The sequence below is a fragment of the Herpailurus yagouaroundi genome, unplaced genomic scaffold, assembly GCF_014898765.1.
Source record: "Herpailurus yagouaroundi ecotype Mexico unplaced genomic scaffold, PumYag 166, whole genome shotgun sequence".
In the NCBI taxonomy this organism is placed as follows: domain Eukaryota; kingdom Metazoa; phylum Chordata; class Mammalia; order Carnivora; family Felidae; genus Herpailurus; species Herpailurus yagouaroundi.
Genome location: NW_024412407.1, coordinates 18,354,668 through 18,377,494, shown reverse-complemented (window position 1 = coordinate 18,377,494; position 22,827 = coordinate 18,354,668). Strand labels below are relative to the sequence as shown.

The 22,827-nt window shown below is 35.5% G+C and overlaps 1 protein-coding gene across 4 annotated transcripts in view; it reads right to left on the bottom strand.

Annotated features, from left to right (window-relative positions):
- IPO8 (importin 8) overlaps positions 1–22,827 on the bottom strand; it is an 89,883-nt gene that overhangs the window by 44,719 nt on the left and 22,337 nt on the right. For all 4 annotated transcript variants that reach the window (XM_040488519.1, XM_040488516.1, XM_040488517.1 and 1 more), the window contains 13 exons: positions 21,880–21,974; positions 20,943–21,027; positions 18,269–18,403; positions 16,347–16,446; positions 13,268–13,344; positions 12,864–12,980; positions 12,338–12,427; positions 10,465–10,630; positions 9,127–9,287; positions 8,162–8,287; positions 4,656–4,722; positions 829–954; positions 55–152 (listed from right to left, as the gene is read on the bottom strand). In XM_040488519.1, coding sequence (XP_040344453.1) covers positions 55–152; positions 829–954; positions 4,656–4,722; positions 8,162–8,287; positions 9,127–9,287; positions 10,465–10,630; positions 12,338–12,427; positions 12,864–12,980; positions 13,268–13,344; positions 16,347–16,446; positions 18,269–18,403; positions 20,943–21,027; positions 21,880–21,974 — 1,443 coding nt within the window. The remainder of the gene's footprint in view (positions 1–54; positions 153–828; positions 955–4,655; positions 4,723–8,161; positions 8,288–9,126; positions 9,288–10,464; positions 10,631–12,337; positions 12,428–12,863; positions 12,981–13,267; positions 13,345–16,346; positions 16,447–18,268; positions 18,404–20,942; positions 21,028–21,879; positions 21,975–22,827) is intronic.

Genomic DNA, 22,827 nt, shown 5'->3' with positions numbered 1-22,827 from the left:
AAACACTCAAACATTACTAAGAACCACTACAACAACTGATTAGGACACGCTTACCTTTCTACACATTGTAAAAAGTATTTCTAAATGCTTTGGATTAGATAATAAAGTATTTGTATCTATTGTCACATAATTATGCAGGAGAGGCATCATATCTGGAAAAAAAAAATTCAAAATCCCAATGAGACTTGAGTAACAGGAGTAGAAATAAATGATTCCCACGGAAGCTATATTTCTATAGCACCCACATATTACTATCTTCCTTCACAGCCACAAATGCTAGTAAGGAAAGTGACAGATCTGCCCTATTTATAGATGAGGAAAATGTGGATCAGGAAGATTAAAATGCTCACCATTTATTATAGTGATTGTTCTGAATGTTTGTCCTTTACTCTAAAGGACGCATCACCACTTTACAAAGTATGTATTTTCTTGCTTATCTGTGTGTTCCCCACCTTCCCTCTGGTTCCCCCCAACCAGAATGGAAGCGTCAAAAGCGCAATGCTGTCTATTTTGTTCACTGCTATACCGCTATACTTAGAACAGTGCTTGAAATATAGATAGTATTCAGAAAATACTAACTGAATTAATGTATGGACATTTGTTCTGACTGCAAACTAATTTGAGATACAACAGGAAACAGGCTCCTTCCTACTGCCTGTATCCTTAACTCTGGAAAACACTGCTCTAACAGCACCACCCTTTACTCCACAGAGAAATAACAACTGTTTTCTGATTAGTACCGGAATCGTATGTGTCTTTATGTCATGTGTCAAAGGAAATAATGTCCAGACACAGAAAAGCAAAAATGTTACATGGCCAAAGGCATACCTGTAAAGTATTCAAAACAATCCTGCTGAAACACCTCATATAATATACCTAGCAGCTGCCACATTTGAGGGGAAATGCCATGGCAGGTTAAACTGTAGGCCAGTGAAAGAATTTCTTCATAGAATTCTAGAAGGAAGAAAATCTCTAGTTAGAATGCTAGAAAACAGCAAAAATTAAAACACAAAGACCACAGACGGGAGGATTGAGACTATCTACCTGCATACATTCCTCGGCACCTAACATACTTGAGCACCCCTTTCTCAGCATTCCCATATTTGCCACCTTCCATCTGCCCCCTACCCAACAGGACAGGGCAAAGATTTGTTTTTACTAAATTTCCCTAGAATACTGGAAATACATATTTTCTTGATACTGTGTACTAAAATATAGTTATACTTCTAAAGCTATATTAGAAATGGGTACAAGAAGGAATTGTATATCTCTTGTGCACAGTACTGTTAACTTACAAATAATTAATGTTCTTTGGAAAGCTTAATTAAGCTAGGCTACAATATCTTCTGGTCTCACATATTTTTACAAACTATGTTCTGGACCGTATTTTGTCAATTTACAAATCATGTAATACTTGTGCAGTATTTTAAAATTTATCTCAAGTCAGTGATACCCACTATAAAGTAGAAGAGTCCAAAGAGAATATTGTATTTGCATATATATTGCAAATATATTTGCATATATATGTATATATATGTATTTGCATATATATTTCTTATTGCTCTCAGTCAAAAGTGCATTATATCTAAACATACAATCAGAAAATACAAATCTCAATAGAAAATTTTTCAAATAATTCCCACCATGTTCATCACTGAGCAAAAGTCTTTTAAGTTCAAAGATTTTTTCCCTCTTATTTATTTTAATTTTCAATGTTTATTTATTTTTGAGAAAGAGAGGCACAGCATGACAGAGAGAGAGGGAGACACAGATCCAAAGCAGGCTCCAGGCTCTGAGCTGTCAGCACAGAGCCTGACGTGGGGCTTGAATTCAGGAGCTGTGAGATTATGACCTGAGCCAAAGTAGGATGCTCAACCCACTGAGCCACACAGGTGTCCCTCCTATTTAAAAGGAACTAATATTCACTCTGGAAGCTTGGAGTTTTTTTCTGTAATATAATTTTTTTAATGTTTATTTTTGAGAGAGAGAGAGAGATGGGGACAGAGGATCCAAAGCAGGCTCCATGCTGACAGCAGCGAATCCAACGTGGGGCCCAAAACCACGAACCTAACACTGAGATCATAACCTAAGCAGAAGTCGGACATTCAACCAACTGAGCCAGCCAGGTGACCCTGTAGCATTATTTAAAACAATATATATGGGGAGCCTGGGTGGCTCAGTTAAGAGTCCAACTTCAGCTCAGGTCATGATTTCAAGGTTTGTGAGTTCAAGCCCTGCCTTGGGCTCTCCTCACCTGCTTCAGATCCTCTATCTTTCTCTGCCCCTCCCCCACTCATTCTCGTTCTCTCTCTCTCAAAAAATAAATATTAAAAACAAACAAACAATATATTCAAAAGCTGATAAGACAGATAGTTGCCTTACCAAGAACAAAATAAAATGTAAATTACAGATATTGGGAAAGAACTTGTTACATAAGACAATCACTTGAAAAACAGCATTATCTGAATATGAAACATCTGAAAGTTCTGTTCATCATTACCCCACACCTTGGAGAAAAGGAGAGCAAACGCCTCTTCCTAACTTTATAAAGGCTCAAGACAGAAAAGGAGCCCAATATTTCCTTGCACGCGCTCAGCACGTGTGCACAACCCGATACTCAGATGCTGAAGACCAGGACTCTGAAACTTGACAGAGAAACCAGAAGGCACAAAGCTGTTGCAGATTACTTTTTTGCAGCTGTGCTGGAGGCTGAACTGTGGTGGGCAGCTATCTAGGACCCAGTGTGGACAAAGACAGCACTGACTTTCTCAGCAGACCACTTCTATGGCACAATCATGCTGGCTCCAGCCAATTCCAGCCTTCCCACGGATTCAGTGAGCTACCAAACATCCTTCCACTACATTCCATTTATGCTTGAATTCGCCAAAAGTTATTTCAATCATTCTCAATCAAGAAGACTCTTAGGGTGGGATCATTATACTAACTTTCACTTCCTGCATAAGATAAAGCAGATAAAGCAGTAATAGCTAAACCTAGGTTCTAATAATAAATGAAATCTTATAAGTAAATTAGCAATGAAAACAGGCAATGGAGAAAAGGAAAGTAGGACAATGGAAAGAGACTGGACCACGGACACAAAGTCAGGCTGCTGTGGTGGGGGTCCCAGAAAAACAGATTCGGCCCATGACATCTTACAGAACTATTTTTTTTTTAATTTTTTTTAACGTTTTATTTTTGAGACAGAGAGAGAGCGTGAACAGGGGAGGGGCAGAGAGAGAGGGAGACACAGAATCTGAAACAGGCTCCAGGCTCTGAGCAGTCAGCACACAGCCCGACACGGGGCTCGAACTCACGGACCGTGAGATCATGACCTGAGCCGAAGTCGGACGCTTAACCGACCAAGCCACCCAGGCGCCCATTTTTTTTTTTAATCTAAGATCCTGCATGGCCAAATATTGGTTCAAAAAGGGTCATTAACATTACATCACAACTAAAAACACAAGAAAAGACCACCTGTCACCTTAAAGCTAGGAATGAGATACTAGACAGGCAACTGGAGCCATGGCTTTCTCATCTGTTCACTACACCCAAAAATAGGCCCCTTTCCTTAACATCCTGACATTTCAATTGCTCAAATCAAATAGCTGGTATAGACAGATGAAAAAGTTAGTATAAACTATTTCTCTTTATCTTACTTCACAGTGTCACTCCTCCAGATCGCTTTACTTTAAATGGAGAATTTTTGGTTACAATCTCTTCCATGAATAAAGACATAAATGAATATGTTCTTTTTTTGCTTATCAGAATCTCTAGGGTTATGGTCCAGAAATCTTCATTTGAACTAGCTCCTTGGTGATTCTTATGCATACCAAAGTTTGAGAACTACAGCTTTATAGCAATGATTTCAAAAGTAAGGGGTATGTACCCTAGGCAGTGTACTGAAATGGGAAATAATATATAGATATATGTATATAATATATATATAGTATAAAATATGTGTGTATATATGTATATAATGTGTATTAGAACACTTTATATAGACATTTAATCCCATCCTTCTACATTTCTGTTTTTATATATGTAAATGTGGTTTCGTAACATATATATTGCCTATAACTTGTATTCAAATATCATTCACATATATCAGAAATGCATGCTCAATTTTCTATCAATGGTGTGAGTGAGAAAAATTTTAGAGACAACTGCTCTTAAGCAGTAACACGCTTTTCTTTCAGCTTTCTGTCTGCACACTGTATAGGCTGCAACACTCTCCAGGGCACAGGACTGGGGGCTGCCACCTGCAAAGTGCTTGGATACTGGAAAAACAGCCTCTTCTACAAATTCCCATCTATTGTAACATCCTGATTCTATTAGTTACTGGTTCTTTTCAGAAGTTGGGCTCTATAATAGATAACGGAACAATAATTATTTCATACTTCTGAAAAGACATAGATCTATCATTTCACATTTTTCAATTCCAAGACTAGGAATTCTTAATTGGATGTATTAAATTTTTCTCTAAATGAAAATACAGATATATAATACTCGAAAATATATCCAAAAAACAGAAGAAAATGAAAGCTTCTCTCCCTCAAAATTGTCCATACTGTTGCATCTGAAGGGCTAAAAATGCACTTTAAGTTTACCAAGTTAAAAAATATCAATTAACTTTTTTACTCTACCTTTGAACTTACCAATTACATGTTTCTGTAAAACGAGATCAATGATCCGCAGACAGATGTTCTCTAACTGCTGAGTAACCTAAAGACAAATTTAAACATTTAGTTTAAAATCCATCGTGATAACTGGGGTGCCTGGGTGGCTCAGCTGGTTGACCATCTGACTTCCAGTCAGGTCATGATCTCACAGTTTTTGAGTTCGAGACCCACATCAAGCTCGCTGCTGTCGGCACACAGCCCGCTTAGGATCCTCTGCCCCCTGTCTTTGTCCCTCCCCAACTTGTGCTCTCTCAAAAATAAATAAACATTAAAATAAATAAAAATAAAATAAAAGATAAAATAAAATCCACCATGATAACTCTTACTCTATAAATACTAACCCAGTAAAAACATCAACAAAACTTTTTTGGAGGGATAAGTTGACAATTCTAAATTTCAAGTGAAAAAAATAACCAAGAAATTCTGAAAAGTAGACGAATGATGGAAGTGAGAGTTAAATCCATAATAAAATTATAAATTAAATTAGTTCCTAACCTCATATTTTACAAGAAAGTTCCTAGTGAATGAAAGATTTCAACGTGAAAACTTGGGCCACAGAAATACGAGAAGAAATGAAAAGAAGTTGTGTATAATCCTGAAGATGGAAAATGGCTCAAAGCCCAAAAATCAGAAACAAATATACTGAGCCATTTGATTTCAAAAATTAAAAATATCTACATAGTGTAGGGAAAAATCAAAGATGAATGAAAAATAGAGGGAATTATTTTCAAATGGTATCACAGACAAATATCAAATTGGCTCCCGTGAAATCAAGTCAAGAGGAAAAAAAGGCAAAGGTCATGAAAAAGAAATACAAACAGACTTTAAGCTTATAACAAGATATTAACTCTCATACATGAGAAGGGTACAAATTCTAAGCCCAAGATTACCATTTTTCACCTATCAAACTGGCAATGATCAAAAAGTATTAGCTGGGAAGAGAGGCACTGCTACACATTGATTTGAGGAGTGTAATGTGGCCAAGTTAGCAATTATCTCTCAAGATCCTTTGACCCAGCAAGTCCACTTCAAGGAATCTGTCCTCCAGACATATTATTACCTGTGCAAATGACATGTAACAGGCCATTCACTGCAGCAATGTTTGTGATTAGTAATAACCAAAGGTCCGTTTAGGAAGGGACAGTTAAAGGATATTCATTAATGAGGGACTGGTTGAATAAACTGACACATAAAGATTATGCAACTACTAAAAATACTAACTTTAGTGGCTAATAATTATGGAAGGATCACCAAGACATAATTCAAAAATGGCAGATAAAAACTGTATACTATCATTTTCATAAAAGAAAAAAGTACACGCTCATTTTTTTTTACTTAGACATTATAAGAGAAAGTATCTCTGGAAGGGTACAAAAACCTAGGAGAGGAACTACCTCCTCCACAGAGGAGAATGACATCTGGGGAGCTGAGTGAGAAGGTGAAATTTCACTGAATACCTTTTCATGTCTTTTGAATTTTTCAACACAGGTTGTACTAAATATTTTTTAAATAAGCAAAAATTAAACTCCATCATGGGTTACATTGTCCATCTAAGTATCGTATTTCAACTTTTGAGCATATTCTTTGAATATTCAGCTTTAAAGTACTCTGTTAAAGTTCAAATGATCCAAAATCTCCAGTTTGAAAATTTGTCAATATATTTAAATCATTAAAGAAAACTGCATATACGTAAACGTCTGGTTTAGATTTCTAATTTTGTTCTGCATATACTCAGTGTGCATGTATTCATACACATGTAATTTTTCCTTTTAAGGAAAGACTTTTCTCAAAGTTTGCTTTTAATAAGCCAAAGTTCAAAATCCCAAGACAGGCAGTCAGGAGACCAAGATTCTACTCCTTGTTTTGCCTCTAATTATCTATGACCTTCGTAAAGCCACTCACTGAAGGCTTCACATTTTTTTCATAGGTAAGGAAGCTGGATTGGATTAGTGCTTCTCAATTTTAAACCATGCCTCCTTTGATAATCACAGTAAGTTCACATGCTCCTTTAACTTTATCTGAAATGCAAAATTAATATCAAGAGTAAAAATATTAAAACAAAAAGGTAAAGTACTGTTTTGTTTTCAAACTAATCCTGCTGCTCATTTTACTACTGCCCATCTTCGACATACGCATATTTTAGAAAACTGGATTAGGAGATTTCTAAGGTCTCCAAATTTAAAAATACAAGTTCTGCATATAAGGCAAAAGAATTATCCTTAAGTATGCTTGTTGTAATTTGGAACATCTCACTGTTCCTGAATGGCCCATACAGTTTTAACAAGAATACAAAAATAAAATAATGAATATGGGAATAAAAATTCACATTAAGCCTTTTTAGGTGAAGGAGGCCTGCCCAGGAGAAGAATATCGAACTGTTTTTAAGAATCCAGTAATTTTCCACTGGTGTGTGATAAACACAGGATAAATCAACAGCCACGGGGTTTAACAATGCTATTTAAAGAACCACCACCTGCTTCCTAAGTCCCACTGTATGAAACAGGAGCTGCCGCCATTGCTGAGCAAGTCAGCCTAAGCTCACAGAAGGAACCAACTCAAATCTGAGAGGCAATGTAATACTTGGGGAGGAGGGTGGCAGGTTTCAGGTGGAGATAAATGGATATATTATCAGAATAATCTGACTGCAAACCCAAAACTCTATGGCCATGAGCAAGACTCCTGATACTACATAAACTTGTTTTCCACTTCTGCAAAAGGACACTACCATTACCAGCTCTAGTGATCTCATGGTGACACTAGTAAAATCCTATCAGTGAACAGAGGGGAAAGCACCTAATAACTATCTGCACAAATTCTTCTCCCAATATTGTTCTGGAATTCAGTTTAAGAAAGATGATGTTTTAAGTTCTTCTTCCCTTCCATTCTCATGATGTTTGTTACATTTGAATTTTGTTCCACTACTTAATATCTGCCACTGTGATTGAATGGCTATCACTCTCTACAAGAAGACTAGACTGTGGGTTCCAAAAGGCAGAGTTCATGTCTTATTCAATTTGATATTCCCCCAAAATCTAGCCTGGAACACAGATGTGATGAACTAAACTCAGTTTAATAATACAGAGATGTCCTATATACCTTACAACAACATGTAATATTTCCCCCCTCAATCATTTTAATATGGCCTTTGAAAATTTGAAGGTAGTTTTTAAAATCTAACAACATATATAATAGCAATTTTAACATTTATTTATTTTGAGAGAGAGAGAGAGAGAGAGCAGAGAAGGCACAGAGAGAGAGAGGGAGACAGAGAATCCCAAGCAGGCTCTGCAGCTGTCAGCACAGCTGACATGGGGCTCGAACTCATGAACCATGGATCATGACCTGAGCCAAAACCAAGAGTCAGACACTTAATCAACTGAGCCACCCAGATGCCCCTAAATAGCAACTTTAAAGTCATGCCCATTGATCATATAAATTTCAGTTAATGGTACTATAATGACATAATAAAACACAAATTCCACCTCTTTATGATCTTCTACAACTGTCAAGATAGTATCAATAGTATGTAAAATTCCCATCGCCATTACTGTTTTGTCTTCGATTTCTTCATATTCATCACTTTGAAGGACTTTGCCAAATATCTCAGCCTATGAACATAACGTAAACATATTCAACAATTAGTAATGTTATACCTACCCCTCGTTGTTGTTGTAAGTTAATAAAAGGGCAGTGGCACTCATCTAGACGTCAGCATTGCTCAAACATAAGTTACACACTTTACCAAGTAAATCAATGATAGACTATCATGTTTTAAGTACAGCCAATTTTTCCTTATCTAGTCACTAGAGTGGAATATACATTAGTTATAACAATTAGCTATTATTTAACTTCTGGTTGTCATTAAACAAATAAACCCAAAGTCTAAGAAAACTGAAATCTAGCAATAGTCAAGTGAAAAATTTGATAGAAGGTAGAAGACAAAGTTAAGAAATCACCTAGAAAATGAAACAAAAAAGACAGATAGACATGGAAGACAAGAGAAAAAAAGGTAAGAAAATTAAAGACTCGGTCCTGACCCAATATTCCTTATCAGAACTATAGAATAGAAAAAAAAAAAAAAAAATGGTAGGGAGAAATTAATCAAATAAGTAATGCAAAAATTGCCCAAAACTGAAGGAAATGAGTTTCCAGATTCAAAACCCACAAAATGAAAATTTAAAAAGCTCACAAAGTACATCATTGTAAAATCTCAGAATATTACAGATGAAATGATCCCAATGTTATTAGATTTAAGTCTAATTAAATATAGAAATTAACAACTGTCAGAATTACTAGAGCAAACATTTTTACATTAACATTTCAATTACATATAAAACTGAACTCCAAATTTTGGAATTCAATTTACTTAGATTAGTCAAGGCTTTTATTTTTATTATTCAAGGCTGAATTTACTTTCAAACTAACATAAAACTTTGCCCATTCTTACCAAATGTTGGGTCATATCAACAGCAATTGAAGCTACTTCTTGACTATATTCACATATCATCTTCTGGATAACATTAGTAACATCATCATTTTCTGTCTCTCTAACAATGTGCAACAGCTCCTGCATGATAGGCCTTACGTGTGGCTTCATATATTCCTTAGCTAATGCAATAAAACAAACAAAATGAGTAAAAAAATTAGGTATTCAAAATTGGCGATAGGAATTAACTTGGTCACAAGGTTAAGTGACACAGGGTAATAGGCTCTTGACAGATACTTGCTTTATGGTATAAGATACAAAGCTGTACCAGGGCACCTGGGTGGTTCAGTCAGTTAAGCGTCTGACTCTTGGTTTCAGCTCAGGTCATGATCTCACAGTTTGTGAGTTCAAGTCCCGCATCAGGCTCTGCACTGAAGCACAGAGCCTGCTTGGGATTCTTTGTCTCCCTCTCTCTCTGTCCCTCCCCACAGCACATTCTCTGTTTCTCTCAAAATAAAAAAAATTTTTTAAAAGCTATACCAAAATAATCTTCACTAACACATCCACTTCCCCTTAATTAGAGGTAATCAATCCTACAGAGGAAAGAAATGTCCTGCCCAAAATGCCAAGACCCTTCATTGAGAAATTCTAATTATACAAATGTTCTATCATCAGGATGACTTACAGAACATGTATATATCAAGATATAAGTATAAAAAATCATGTACATAAAAACTATGCCGAATACCTCCTCCCACACGTCCTTGTACAATATTCAGTCTTCCCACTGAAACACTGTTGAACAGAAGTAAATTAGATTCGTGTACTTCATAAAACTGAATTTACTTCCCAAGGTTTACTTGAACTTTGAACAGAATATTCCTCTGAACAAACAAACGAGTTATCTGTGTTATCACTCACCAGAAATTCCACTTGCTACTTTCAGAACTAGTAGAATCAGAGTCCTAGAGCTGGAAGGTCTCTTGAGGCCATTTAGTTCAATCCCCTGAATTTAAATATATGGAAAGCTAACCCTTGACAGATGGTATGCCTCTACATAGGCTTACACAGCAACCTAGTAGCACCATCAAAATTAGACACCAGGTCTCCTGATTCCCAGCCTACCCCAGGGGCCAATAACTATCAACTTATTTCCTAATCCAAAATTTTTCTGGAGACCAGTCAACAGGAACTCCTGAAAAGGGCAAGGATAAACTGCTATAAAATTCTGAGGGAACAAAAGCTCAGAAATCTAAACCTTGCACCTGACGACTCAGAGAAATCATCCTTAAGGATAAGAAGAAAGGATTTCAAAAAATAAAATAACATAAACCCTTTAAAAGATATTTTTTGCTTTACCTTGTGTCTGGTTAGAAATTAATGACTGAAGAGCAAGGGCAGCTTCAACTTTGACAGGCATCTCCTTATCTTCAATCAGGCTCTTCTTTGCCAGTTCGACTGCATTTCTCAGATTGAGCTCATTATGAAACTTCAAAGAACTAAACGCATGAAGTACCCAACAGGACTATAAGAAGAAATTAAGTAGGAAACTGTTAGGATTGTGGCATTCTATAATAAAGTCATGCACATAAGAACTTCTTAGTAAAATATCATTAACTCTACCAAGTACTGTTTGTTTTTGGAGGGTAGCATATTACCCATAGTTTTTAACTTCTGGACTTCCCACTCTTTTTATTTAAAAAGGCAGTTGTTGGGGCGCCTGGGTGGCGCAGTCGGTTAAGCGTCCGACTTCAGCCAGGTCACGATCTCGCGGTCCGTGAGTTCGAGCCCCGCGTCGGGCTCTGGGCTGATGGCTCAGAGCCCGGAGCCTGTTTCCGATTCTGTGTCTCCCTCTCTCTCTGCCCCTCCCCCGTTCATGCTTTGTCTCTCTCTGTCCCAAAAATAAATAAACGTTGAAAAAAAAATTTTTTTTAAATAAATAAATAAATAAATAAATAAATAAAATAAAATAAAAAGGCAGTTGTTACTTCTAAATTATGTATACGCAATTTTTCACAGGGAAAAGAAAATGGGCCTAACTGAAGCGTCTCTGAAAAAAGAAATCCTGTTTATGCTTAATAAATATTATGAGTCATAACTAATGTGTTATTTATATGTAAGAGCTACTACAAACCAACGTTTAACTTTCATTTGCTGGCCTTCCCAGCAAACAAATGAAATATTATTTTCCCTTACTCATGTAAGGACTTAGCAAACTTTTTTGCTCATATAAGGTATGAAGAATTTTAAATCTTATATAGATTACCAAACTTTAAACTATTAGACCACAGAATCATATTATTACTTTAATTCTCCATGTACATAAAACACAATTAACGGTAATTTGTTTTACTGCTAAAAGACTTTTAGCAAGAGAATTACAATTCACACAGACTGTCAAAGGTTACAGCCTACCTATAAAAACACTTGTATGCCCTCCATACCTCTAATCTACATGTGCCCAAATACTTCTCCAGTGAATGTTGCCATCTGTTTATAAAAAGGCTTTAGTGTGTAAGACATTGTTCACGTATGTTCTTTATAGCAAGACATTTTTTGTGTTGATGTAATTATAAAGATAAACACTAGGCTCTCAAATTAAAGTTCTATTTTTATTTCTCCATAAAAGATATTGATTCTAGAAGTCATATACACTTAGAACACAAATAAGTTTATGTGAATTATTATCTTCCCCATTTTTCTAAGGCATATCGACCTAATATACTATCTGTACTAATTAAGGTTTTAGCCAAACTAGAATTTCAGGCTGTTTTGGACACTGAAAATTAATCAGTTTACAAATTTACATTGTACTATTGCTATAACATTATCCCTCTCACTCCATGTTTTATGAATGCAGCAAGTGGGGCTAGAGTGAAAATTTAAAGCAGCTGGAATTAAAATCCATAAATCCTTTATTTATTAGTTTGTTCTTTATTCAGCTTATGTGACCATAAGGGACAGTCTGACTTCATTTTGTTCCAATACATGGTAAAAGGTCAATTTATCCAAAAACATTTAGTTCAAAAAATATCTTACAAATGAACATTTTTTAAAGTTTATTTTTCTTAAAAAAAAAGAAAAGTTTATTTTTCTTAATAATCCCTATACCCATCGTGAAGCTTGATCTCACAACCCCAAGATCAAGAATCATATGCTCCTCTAACTAAGCCAGCCAGGTGCCCCACAAATGAACATTTTAAGAAACACAATGGAAATATGGAAAACTTACTCTAGCTCGAAGATATCCCAGGTTAGACAATAATAGTGGAAATACATGATTCTGTAGCAACAACTCCATTTGGTCCTTGAATAAACTCTTCTGTTAGGAGATAGATATGAAGTTTTAACTTATCAATGCCTTTTTCATATATAAAAATCACAACCAAATAAAGTGTTTATTATGACTTATGCTTAGTATACTTCTATGTGTAATTTTATAAAATTATTTGACCTACATATTGTATGTTTTAAAACAAGAAATAGTACCTTACAAAATAATTTGATACTGATTGACTTGACTTTTGCAGCAATAACACTAAAGTCATATTGCATCCTTTTTTAATTTAGCAACAGTTTCATGCTGAAAAACTGACAAAGTAAAATTTTTGTTTTAATCAAAGAAACAGGTGACAGAGAAAAGGATGTTTACAGTCAAATCAATTATGCAGAAGCAGTCACAAGTTTTAAATTATTCATAACTGTCATATCCTCTCATTTGCCTATGCTCAAGTAAATTATATTTTGAGTAGTTGAACCTTCAATAAAATATCAGCAAGGGAACCAATCACATGCAGGGCTCCATCTTTCTTCCTAGGGTCAAAGTTCGGGTCTGTCAGGATTTGATAACAGAATGCCATCATTTTTGGTAACACCTACAGAAACAGAAGAATCTGTTTTAGTCTACGTGAGCTTTCACTGCCCAACTGCTATAGTATTAAATAGGATGTACAAATTTTCAAAACTAAAGCCATTTTACTGTGTTTTATCAAGCAATTATAATTAAGAAAACAACCATTTTCCCTTACTAGGACAGAAAAATATTCCTAAAGTGATAGGTTATAATGAATAATATAATTTGTCAAATACTAGGGGTATAACAGAGTGTCAAATCCACACAGTGCACCTCTCCATCTTGGATTTAAAAAGAATTACTGCATACCTCTTTTCTTTTCTTTGCAGCAGTATATAAGAGAGTCTGGGCTGCTGTGGTGGGAGAAGCATAATCTTCAAAAATATCTAAGATTTTAAAAGGTTAAACCACATTAATAAAAATACAATTACTTATTATAGATTTTAAACCTGACTGACCACTATTCCAAAACAAAAAAATAAAACAGTCCACATATGACACTGGTTTATAGCATAAAAAAAGTTAAAGGTGTATCGGTGCTCCCATGCACAACAATTATTTATCAAACTCTGTAGGCTGTCCTTTTAAACAAGCATATTAAAGAGGATAATACATGGCTGGCATATCTGTTTCACAGGAAAAGTGCTTTCTATCAAAAAACAACAACAATTTATTTAGTGCTTACTATGTGCCAGCACTGTTCTAGGCTCTGGGGACACAAAGATCAAACAAACAGGGCCCTCACAGAGCTCACATGGTGGAAAAAAAAGAAACCAATTATACACATATACACACATAATAAGTCAGGCTCAGAACAAATTTACAACAGGATAAGGAGAAAGAGAGTGATGCAGTATGGAGAGTGAGGGAAATGGGGTGTCAGGGAAACCATCTTTAATTCTGTTAGGGCAACACTTAAGCAGAAATTGAATGAATGAGGGAGAAAACTCTACATGGAATTCTAAAGAGAAAGCTCGCCAAGCCAAAGAACCACAAGTGTAAAAGCCTTGATGGACTGCTAGGCCAGCGCTCAGCTCTGTCAACAGGTAGATTTAGCAGGTATTCAATGGGCATTTATTGAATACACACCTATTTAAAACACACTGTTTAATGTCAAGAAAAATTTCACAAATTTCAGAATAGGTAGTTATAGATAAAAATCTGAAAACTTGAAAAGTATCTTATATGCCCATATTTCAATATATAAAAAAAAAATCTAAGTCTTTGCCAAAATATAAAATACAAATGTAATAATACTAATAACTATCACTTATTGAGTGCCAGGCACTATACTAATGAGATTACCTACTGTACCAGGCACTTACTTCTTTGGCAGGCACTATGCTAAGATTTTACAACCATCTAATATTCTACTCTAAGCAGTTAAATAAGTTAATAAACTATTATCCTGCTTAATCTTCCCAACACTATTAGCATTGCTGATTTTATAGCTGAAAACACTGCATCTCAGAGAGGGTAAGTAACTTGCCCACAGTCACACAATAAGTGGCCAAGTGGGGCACCTGGGTGGCTCAGTCGGTTGAGCGTCTGACTTTGGCTCAGGTCATGATCTCACAGCTCATGAGTTCCAGCCCGGCATCCGGCTCTTGCTGACAGCTCAGAGCCTGGAGCCTGCTTCAGATTCTGTGTCTCCCTCTCTCTCTGCCCCTCCCCTGCTCATCCTCTGTCTCCTTCTCTCAAAGATAAATAAACATTAAAAAAATTTTTAATAAAATTTAGAAATAAGTGACCAAGCCAGCGTCACACCCATACTGTCGTAAAATCAAGAACCTGTGAGCTCTCATAATTTTTACCAAATCTAAAAACATTATTAGTATCAGTCAATGCATTTAGATAAGAATAATTTGTTCATGTAAATAACTATAAATGACAAAAATGTAAAAAGAAAATTACATGATTCTGTAATTATTCTTTCCTATAGCTATCCAAAAGTAAAATACATGTATCCAAAATATATGCATCCAATATATCCAAAAGTAAAAAAATAGTAGGCACTATGTTCTAGTACACAAAAGAAGATTATTTTTCAAAAAATACTTCAGTTAGTCTTGAATTGTCCATATTATTTTAATCAATAAAATGTAAATTCTATCAATCAACACTCACAGCTCTTAAGTATTATATTTCTAAAAACTGAGATACTATCTCATTCAATATGAAAAGTGAAATAATGATAGCTTCCTGAACACTAAACAAATACTCTGCACATTAGAAAAACACACAGGTATTAAAGAAAAACTAAACACTAAAAGAATATCTTCAAGAAGACAGAAGAAAGATAGGCTAATCACTCTGTTCCAGAAAACAAAAGCGTTAGGAAGGAGAAATAAATCATGCATATGTGAAATGACTTTCAAAAGGAAATGGTAGAGTGGAGGGATAAAGCAGATGGTAAATACTGTTTCTCATTCATTTGCTTTTCCCATACTTTGTCTCCAAGACAAGAGGCACTCCCTCACTCAATAGACCAAACAATACTAAGTACAAAGCACTGTAAAAACAATATAACCCAGTAATTTAGCATCTATACCAGCAGACTGAACTCAAGTAGCCAGAGACACCTGGCCGAACAAGGGAAAAGCACCGTGTTGTCACTATCTTCATCATGACTTGGGCAGGGCTAATTTTATCAATTATTTATTTCAACATTTACTGAAGGTAGACTAGAGCCAAATACTAGTAGAGGAATGGAGAGGTGTAGGAGGGATGGAGAAAGCAACATAAAGCAAATAAACAAGATAAAGTCCCTGCCCTCAAATGGCTCTAAGCTGCAGGAGAAACAGGTATTCAAACAACATTTTGCTATGTTAAGTGACAGTATTCCATGAAGCAACTCATTTAAACCAGGGTAAAAGGGAATGAACTCAGGCAACCTACACAACTCAATAACTTCCAGAAAGATCCAAGCAAAAAGAACCTCCAGAGAATGGGACCACACAGTGGTAATCTCACTCTCTTCTGGAATACTTAGCCACTAAGATAAAGAAGCATACTAAATCGGAATGCTCCTAAAATATGCAGAAATCCAAACGATCCAGACTAAGAACAACCCAATCTACAAATGGGTATTCCCAAAGGTAGAGATAGGGATGGTCCCTCCAGATCAGCATCAAAACAGAAAGTGTTGTAGCTGGCTCCATGACTGCTTCAGCACCCCTAAGAGGGGTGAACAAAACAGCTTTCCATCTTCTACACGCAAAGGCCTCAAGTCCACTGGCTCAAGAGAACATCAAACTCTTCAGAGTTTATCATGTAAAGCAGAACTTTGGGAATTTAATACAGCAATAAAATCTGCTTAAAAATATAAATTAAGTTATATTACTCTACATATCAAGAGACTAATGAGGAATAAAATCATCTCGATTACCAAATTTCATTCTTATATATTCATATGGATCTTCTTGCCACAGTTCTTCATCCTCATCTTTATAACACATCACAGAAAAAATCACATCTTCAGAGATATTCTAAGAAGAGAAAAAACAAAACAACAAATGGCTATAGGCTATTCAAATTTGGGGAATATTAATAATGTATTTACTGATAGCCTTTCTGATGTTCGTTTTCCAAACTGTTAATCTTTGTGTTCAGCCTGTGTTGGCTGAGGGGAAAGCAGGAAAGCAAGAGCCTGGGGGTGTGGGGCAGACAGAATTAAACTTAAGATTATTTTTAAACAACTGATTAAAATATAAAGAGATGAATGGAAATGCTATTCTTGAAAGCAAAAGCAGGGATAATAAAGTTTTACTAACAGATCAATATTAAACACACCTTAATTCTTTAAGGAAGAGAGATAATTATCAAGCCAAGATTATATTTATTATTGTATTTCTTATTGTGAACATTCTTACATTTCCATTTTGGTCCTAAATGTCAACGTGCCAGCAATATTAAAATTTCTTTTCCTCTTCCACTTTCAAAAACCGAATTTCCTCCTCTAGAAATGCAGGTTTCAGTCAGAAAAAAAATCATATCTGCTGCTAATGCTCGACTAAGCCCATTTAACAATTATATATGTAGAAATAGGATCATCTCTTCTCACTTATTCCAAATTAAATTCTGGGAGAAAAAAATTCAACCAAGAGACTGGACTTTTCTTATTCCTATACAATGGCTATGTAAAAATAAGGCCAAAGGCATCAAGAAAAAAAATCCACTCTTACTTTATAAGAACATAGTATATAAAATGAAATCAGTACCATTATTAACTGCAAAGAAATTATCACTATTTGATCAACAGGATTAGACAAATATTATTAAGAGGTCTACAGAAAACAAAAGATATTATATTTATAAAACCAGTAATAAGGTAATACTAAGCAAATTCCATCCTGGACACCAAAGGCAAAGTAAAGAAATGTGTTTTCCTTTTTAGGAACTATCACAGAGATTACAGAATTTAAGAGTTCACAGTTTGAGAGAAAAAAAAAAATTCAGTTCCTAATATCCCTGAATTACCTAAAATTATCTACATACATATAAGAATTTATTCATTAATGGCTCATAATTTTTGATTCTCATTTGTTCTTTAAATAATGAGGCTGAATTCTATCTTTAAGTAAACAATTGATATAAAAACAGAAAACTATAACTTCTGCTACAGAACTTAAGCCAAAAAGAAAAATAAAAACCTCATTAGCTTCTATCTACAAAAGAAAATGATCATGCTTCAGGCTTCATCTACTGCAAAATAATACTACCTTAGTACAGCCCTGGTGACTCTTTTCAAAATGCTATTGCACACAATACCACATCTGATCCTAGTGACCTTTAGATGAGAGGGATAGAGGGGCGCCTGGGTGGCTCAGTCAGTTGAGCGTCTGACTTTGGCTCAGGTCATGATCTCATGGTTCGTGAGATCGAGCCCCGCGTTGGGCTCTGTGCTGACAGCTCTGTGCTGAAGCTGGAGCCTGCTTCAGATTCTATGTCTCCCTCTCTCTCTCTCTGCCCCTCCTCCACTCATGCTGTCTTTCAAAAATAAATAAAAACATTAAAAAAAAAGAAGATAAGAAGGATAGAAAAACACTAGCCAACTGAACAGAGGAGAAACTGAGGTCACATGAGACTCCAAGAAAGACCAAATGAATCCAGGTCTTAAACTCTATTAAACTTGAAAGCTTCACTCTTCTCACATACTTAAATTTCCAAGCCCCTCCTATCAAATATAAGACTGCACACATTTGAAATTAATAGAAATAAAAATATATTAAATATGACATACAGGATTAGTGTCTAGAAAACCTAACTTAACCAGAGAATAATTTTGGAGAGCTATTCCCTGACACTGACCTGTATGTGTGGCTTCATCTGCTTCCAGGTGACAGAATGAACAATCCCTTGATTGAGATAGTTGAATGCTTGCTGAAGAACACGGGGGGCTACATACTCTTTCTGTCTATATTGGTCTAAAATTTTTAGTAGTACCTACAGGTAAATGGGAAAGAAAGTATAGGAGAACATAAATAATTTTAAGGTTAAAGGGAGGGGCATTTTAGGCATGACATAAAACCCAGAATCCACAAAAATAAAAATAAACTGATTTTTAGAGAAACTAATATTTTATGAGAAAACTTGTGGGCAGTTTTAATTAGATGGATCCAAGTTATACTGAACTAAAGGACGTCTCACTGGGATTTCCAGCCTTTTGTCCTACTTCTAACCTGTGGAACAACGCAGAACAAGTCACAAGTCTATGTTCTATTCCATGTAACTAAGCTCTTCAAATAAGTTAAGACTCCGGTTAAGAGAAATAATAACAGACTTCACAAAATGAACACTGAAAACATGTATACAGCAAGAGATACCATTAACAGATTTTAATTATTTGATAAAGCTGCATTTCAAATTGGAAGAAAAAATAAGTTATCCAGAAAACAGTATCAGGACAACTGATTAACCCAACGAAAAAAAAAAATAAATTGGCTCCCTAACTAAACTCCATCCCAAAATTAATTCCAGATGGGGAACTATTTCAACAACAAAAACGAAAGCATAGAATGCCTAGAAGAAAATACCGAAGAATTTTATTTTATAATCCCACACCACAGAAAGTCTTTGTAAATATAACACAAAACTGAAAAGTTTTTGTTTTTTTTTTTTAAATTGTTTCTAAGGAAGGAACCATGCCCAAAGTGGCTTATGACTATCCCAAGGACCTGCCCATCAGAGGTAGCACTACGACAAAATCCAAATCTTCCAATTCCTGATCCCAGAGCACTTCAGGACAGCAAGCTTAAACCTAAACTGCTAAATAAATAAATAGAGTTCTTTCAAAACATGTACAGAATTGATGAACTCAGAACATAAATTCAGCTCAAGTTATGTAAAATTAGGTTTATAAGCATTGTAAGAAGTCCCACCATCGCCTAGATGCCCTTTCTGCAATGCAGGCCAAAAGGGGATGCTATGGAACATGGGTCTTCCTAGACAGTTTGGCTCACCCAAAGAAACAACAGCAAAGGAGACAACAGTTTTTAAATAAGAAATTAATTTTTAAATACTAGGAATATATATCTTAAATAACCAACGTACAAATAGTTTATGACATAGATGCAACGCCATCAAATCTGAATGTGTATGTACATACAAAACATACACACATTTACATGACACTGGAAAAACTCGGCCAAACACACTTCAAGAAGGTATCAACTTCAAGATGGTTAATGAGTTTAACTGCAGTGGAAATAACAGAAGACAGAACTGCCTGGCTTCCTGATTATCCTAGTTTCCATACTGAATGGCTGAACAGATAATTTTATTCATTATTCACTAATATTCCCTACAGACTGTCTTGTGGGCCAACAAAATAATTTGTGAGAAAATTACAGCCATAGCTTTCCTGAATTGTTGCAAGGTACTTTTTAGAAATGATAATCTATAAAATGATAGTAGACAAAACGATCATCTATAAAAGGAAGTACTCCATCTATGATGACAGGTTTGAGGCAGTTAGCTTGATATCACTGACAATAAAGAAGACTAATATGGGGGCGCCTGGGTGGCGCAGTCGGTTAAGCGCCCGACTTCAGCCAGGTCACGATCTCGCGGTCCATGAGTTCGAGCCCCGCATCGGGCTCTGGGCTGATGGCTCGGAGCCTGGAGCCTGTTTCCGATTCTGTGTCTCCCTCTCTCTCCGCCCCTCCCCCGTTCATGCTCTGTCTCTCTCTGTCCCAAAAATAAATAAACGTTGAAAAAAAAAATTTTTTTTAAAAAAAAAAGAGGACTAATATGCATAGATTTATAAAAATCTAGAAACACCCTCTATATCATTAAAGCCTTTTACTATGTCTGATTAATCTTTGCTTCCTCACTGTAGTCCTGAAACAGCCAGTGCTTGAATAGTTATTAAATTTTATTTGTTGAAATATAAACAAAAATGTGATTCAAATGGCAATACAGATCAACCAATCTTCATGCCCAAATGTCCTCTGTACGTTTTAAATATTAATATCAACTTGGATTATTTCTCAAGAACTCCTAATTTGCACTGTAGAGAATGGTTCCTCAACTTCCACAAAAATGTGTAAGTTCTCAACCAAAGATCTTAATTTCTGAGCTCAAGCTCTCTTGAAATGAATCAATTCATTACATAAATCTTCTGATATAAAAGTTTAGAACAAAGAGGGGAGATCAAACGAACAGAGAATAAGAAACCCATAAGAGGCCCAAGAGTTAACAGAAGAACCCAATCTAAGCACTGGTCACTGTGACATCAGTATCAATAAACTTAAAAGCTTTGAATCTAGCATCTAGGAGTTTGGAAGGACACTTCTTATGGAAGCTGCCCTAGGACGTTTGGTTCTAAAACTGATTGCACTATATTAGATTCCCAGATCTGCCATTTTATCCCCTATAAATATATAATGTATTAATATGTTCATAATCTACTTTTAAATGAACAGAAATGACAACTATTTTCAGGAGTAACTGTCCTTCTATTTAAAAAGCATATGTTTATTACCTGCTGAATTCCCACTGCATAGGTTTTCAAAAAGAATTCAGAAAATTCAAAGTATTCTTTTGTGACATTTCCTGGGCTTCCATATCTTAAAACACAAAGAGAAAATGTTTAAATGCTGTAAATTTTTAAAACAAGAGCATGCTCACTAGCTTAAATACCATCCCTTGTTGAAAGATCTATGCTATATGGGCAGAAAACTAACACTTGCCCCTTTTCCACAAGCCCCAAGATGAAATCATAATAAGCTTGTACTTAGATTCTGGGCCATACTTATAATTTCAGACAGAAGCCTCCACCTACTTAACCAAGAGTTCCTAAAGGGCAAATATTACAAATAAAAATATTATATATGACTCTTTTTTCTTTTTCAAAAAATGCATCAATAATTAAATTTCACTAACTTTCTTATGGAACTAAGTAGCCATGCACCTTCTTGTACAATTCCTAGGTATTTCCAATGAACTAAAAAAATGTCATGCCCATTCTTTTTTTATAGAAGAACAGAAAGACCAGAGAAGACTGTCCACACCATTATAATCTCAAAGCCAATAATCACAGTTAGGCCTACCTTAAAACAAACAAAGGGTGACTTCTTTTTGCCCACTGTGGCTTTAAAGACTAACAATGAGGGGCACCTGGGTGACTCAGTTGGTTAAGCATCTGACTTTGGCTCAGGTCATGATCTCATGGTTCTTGAGTTTCAGCCCTGAGTCGGGCTCTGTGCTGACAGCTTGGAGCCTGGAGCCTGCTTCAGATTCTGTATCCTGCCCTCTCTTTGCCCCTCCCCCTACTCGCTCGCTTGCTCTCTCGCTCTCTCAAAAATAAAAAACAAGGCTAACAGTGATATACTGTGAAGCATCAAGGGACCTATCGAGCTTTATTATATTCAGTACTGAGGTACTGACCACAAGATCACAAATCTAGTAAACAGAATTACCGTTCAAAGAGACGAGCTACAATATGTAGTGCCCATTTCTTACACTTCCACCAGACTAGTTCTGGTCTATCATCCTCATCAATCTGCAGAGTCTCCTAAGGGGACAAAAACACCCAGATTAAATTCCTGCATGGTAAAGGGGTTTATGTAAATAACAAAAGCAAAATAAATCTTATTATAAATTAATATTATAGTGAGTTAAGGTTGCCATACAATGCAAATTCTTACTTACGATTGCTAGGTAGGAATTAAATAAGCAAAGCAAATTTCAACTAACTAATGCTATTGTTCACATTTATCTCCTACCTTCAAAAGGCCCAAATAAATGTAAAACAAAATACACAACACCATGTCCCTTGAGGAAACTCTGGGATGACAGAAAGGTTTGATATCTTGATCTGGGAAATAGTGATGCAGGTAAATGTTTGTCAAAATTCACTGATCTGTTACCTAAATTTTGTATATTTTGTATATAAATTAAACCTCAATATAGTCTGTCGCAAGATATGGATAAAATAAAGAATATTGCATATTTGAAGACAAGCTTACATTTAAAAATGTGTAATTTAATTTAGTTATTTTGACTAGTTATTAGGTTGACTAGTGAAATACAGCATCACTGTTATTACAGATAAAAATGATACACTGTCAATGTTAAAAAAAAAAAAAAAAAGAACTAAAATAAAGAAAAACAAGGGGGGCGGGGGGCCTGGGTGGCTCAATTGGTTAAGCAGCTGACTTCGGCTCAGGTCATGATCTCAACAGTTCCTGGGTTTGAGCCCCGTGTCGGGCTCTGTGCTGACAGCTCAGAGCCTGGAGCCTGTTTCGGATTCTGTGTCTCCCTCTCTCTGACCCTCCCCCATTCATGCTCTGTCTCTGTCTCAAAAATAAATAAACGTTAAAATAAATAAATAAATAAATAAATAAATAAATAAATAAATAAATAAA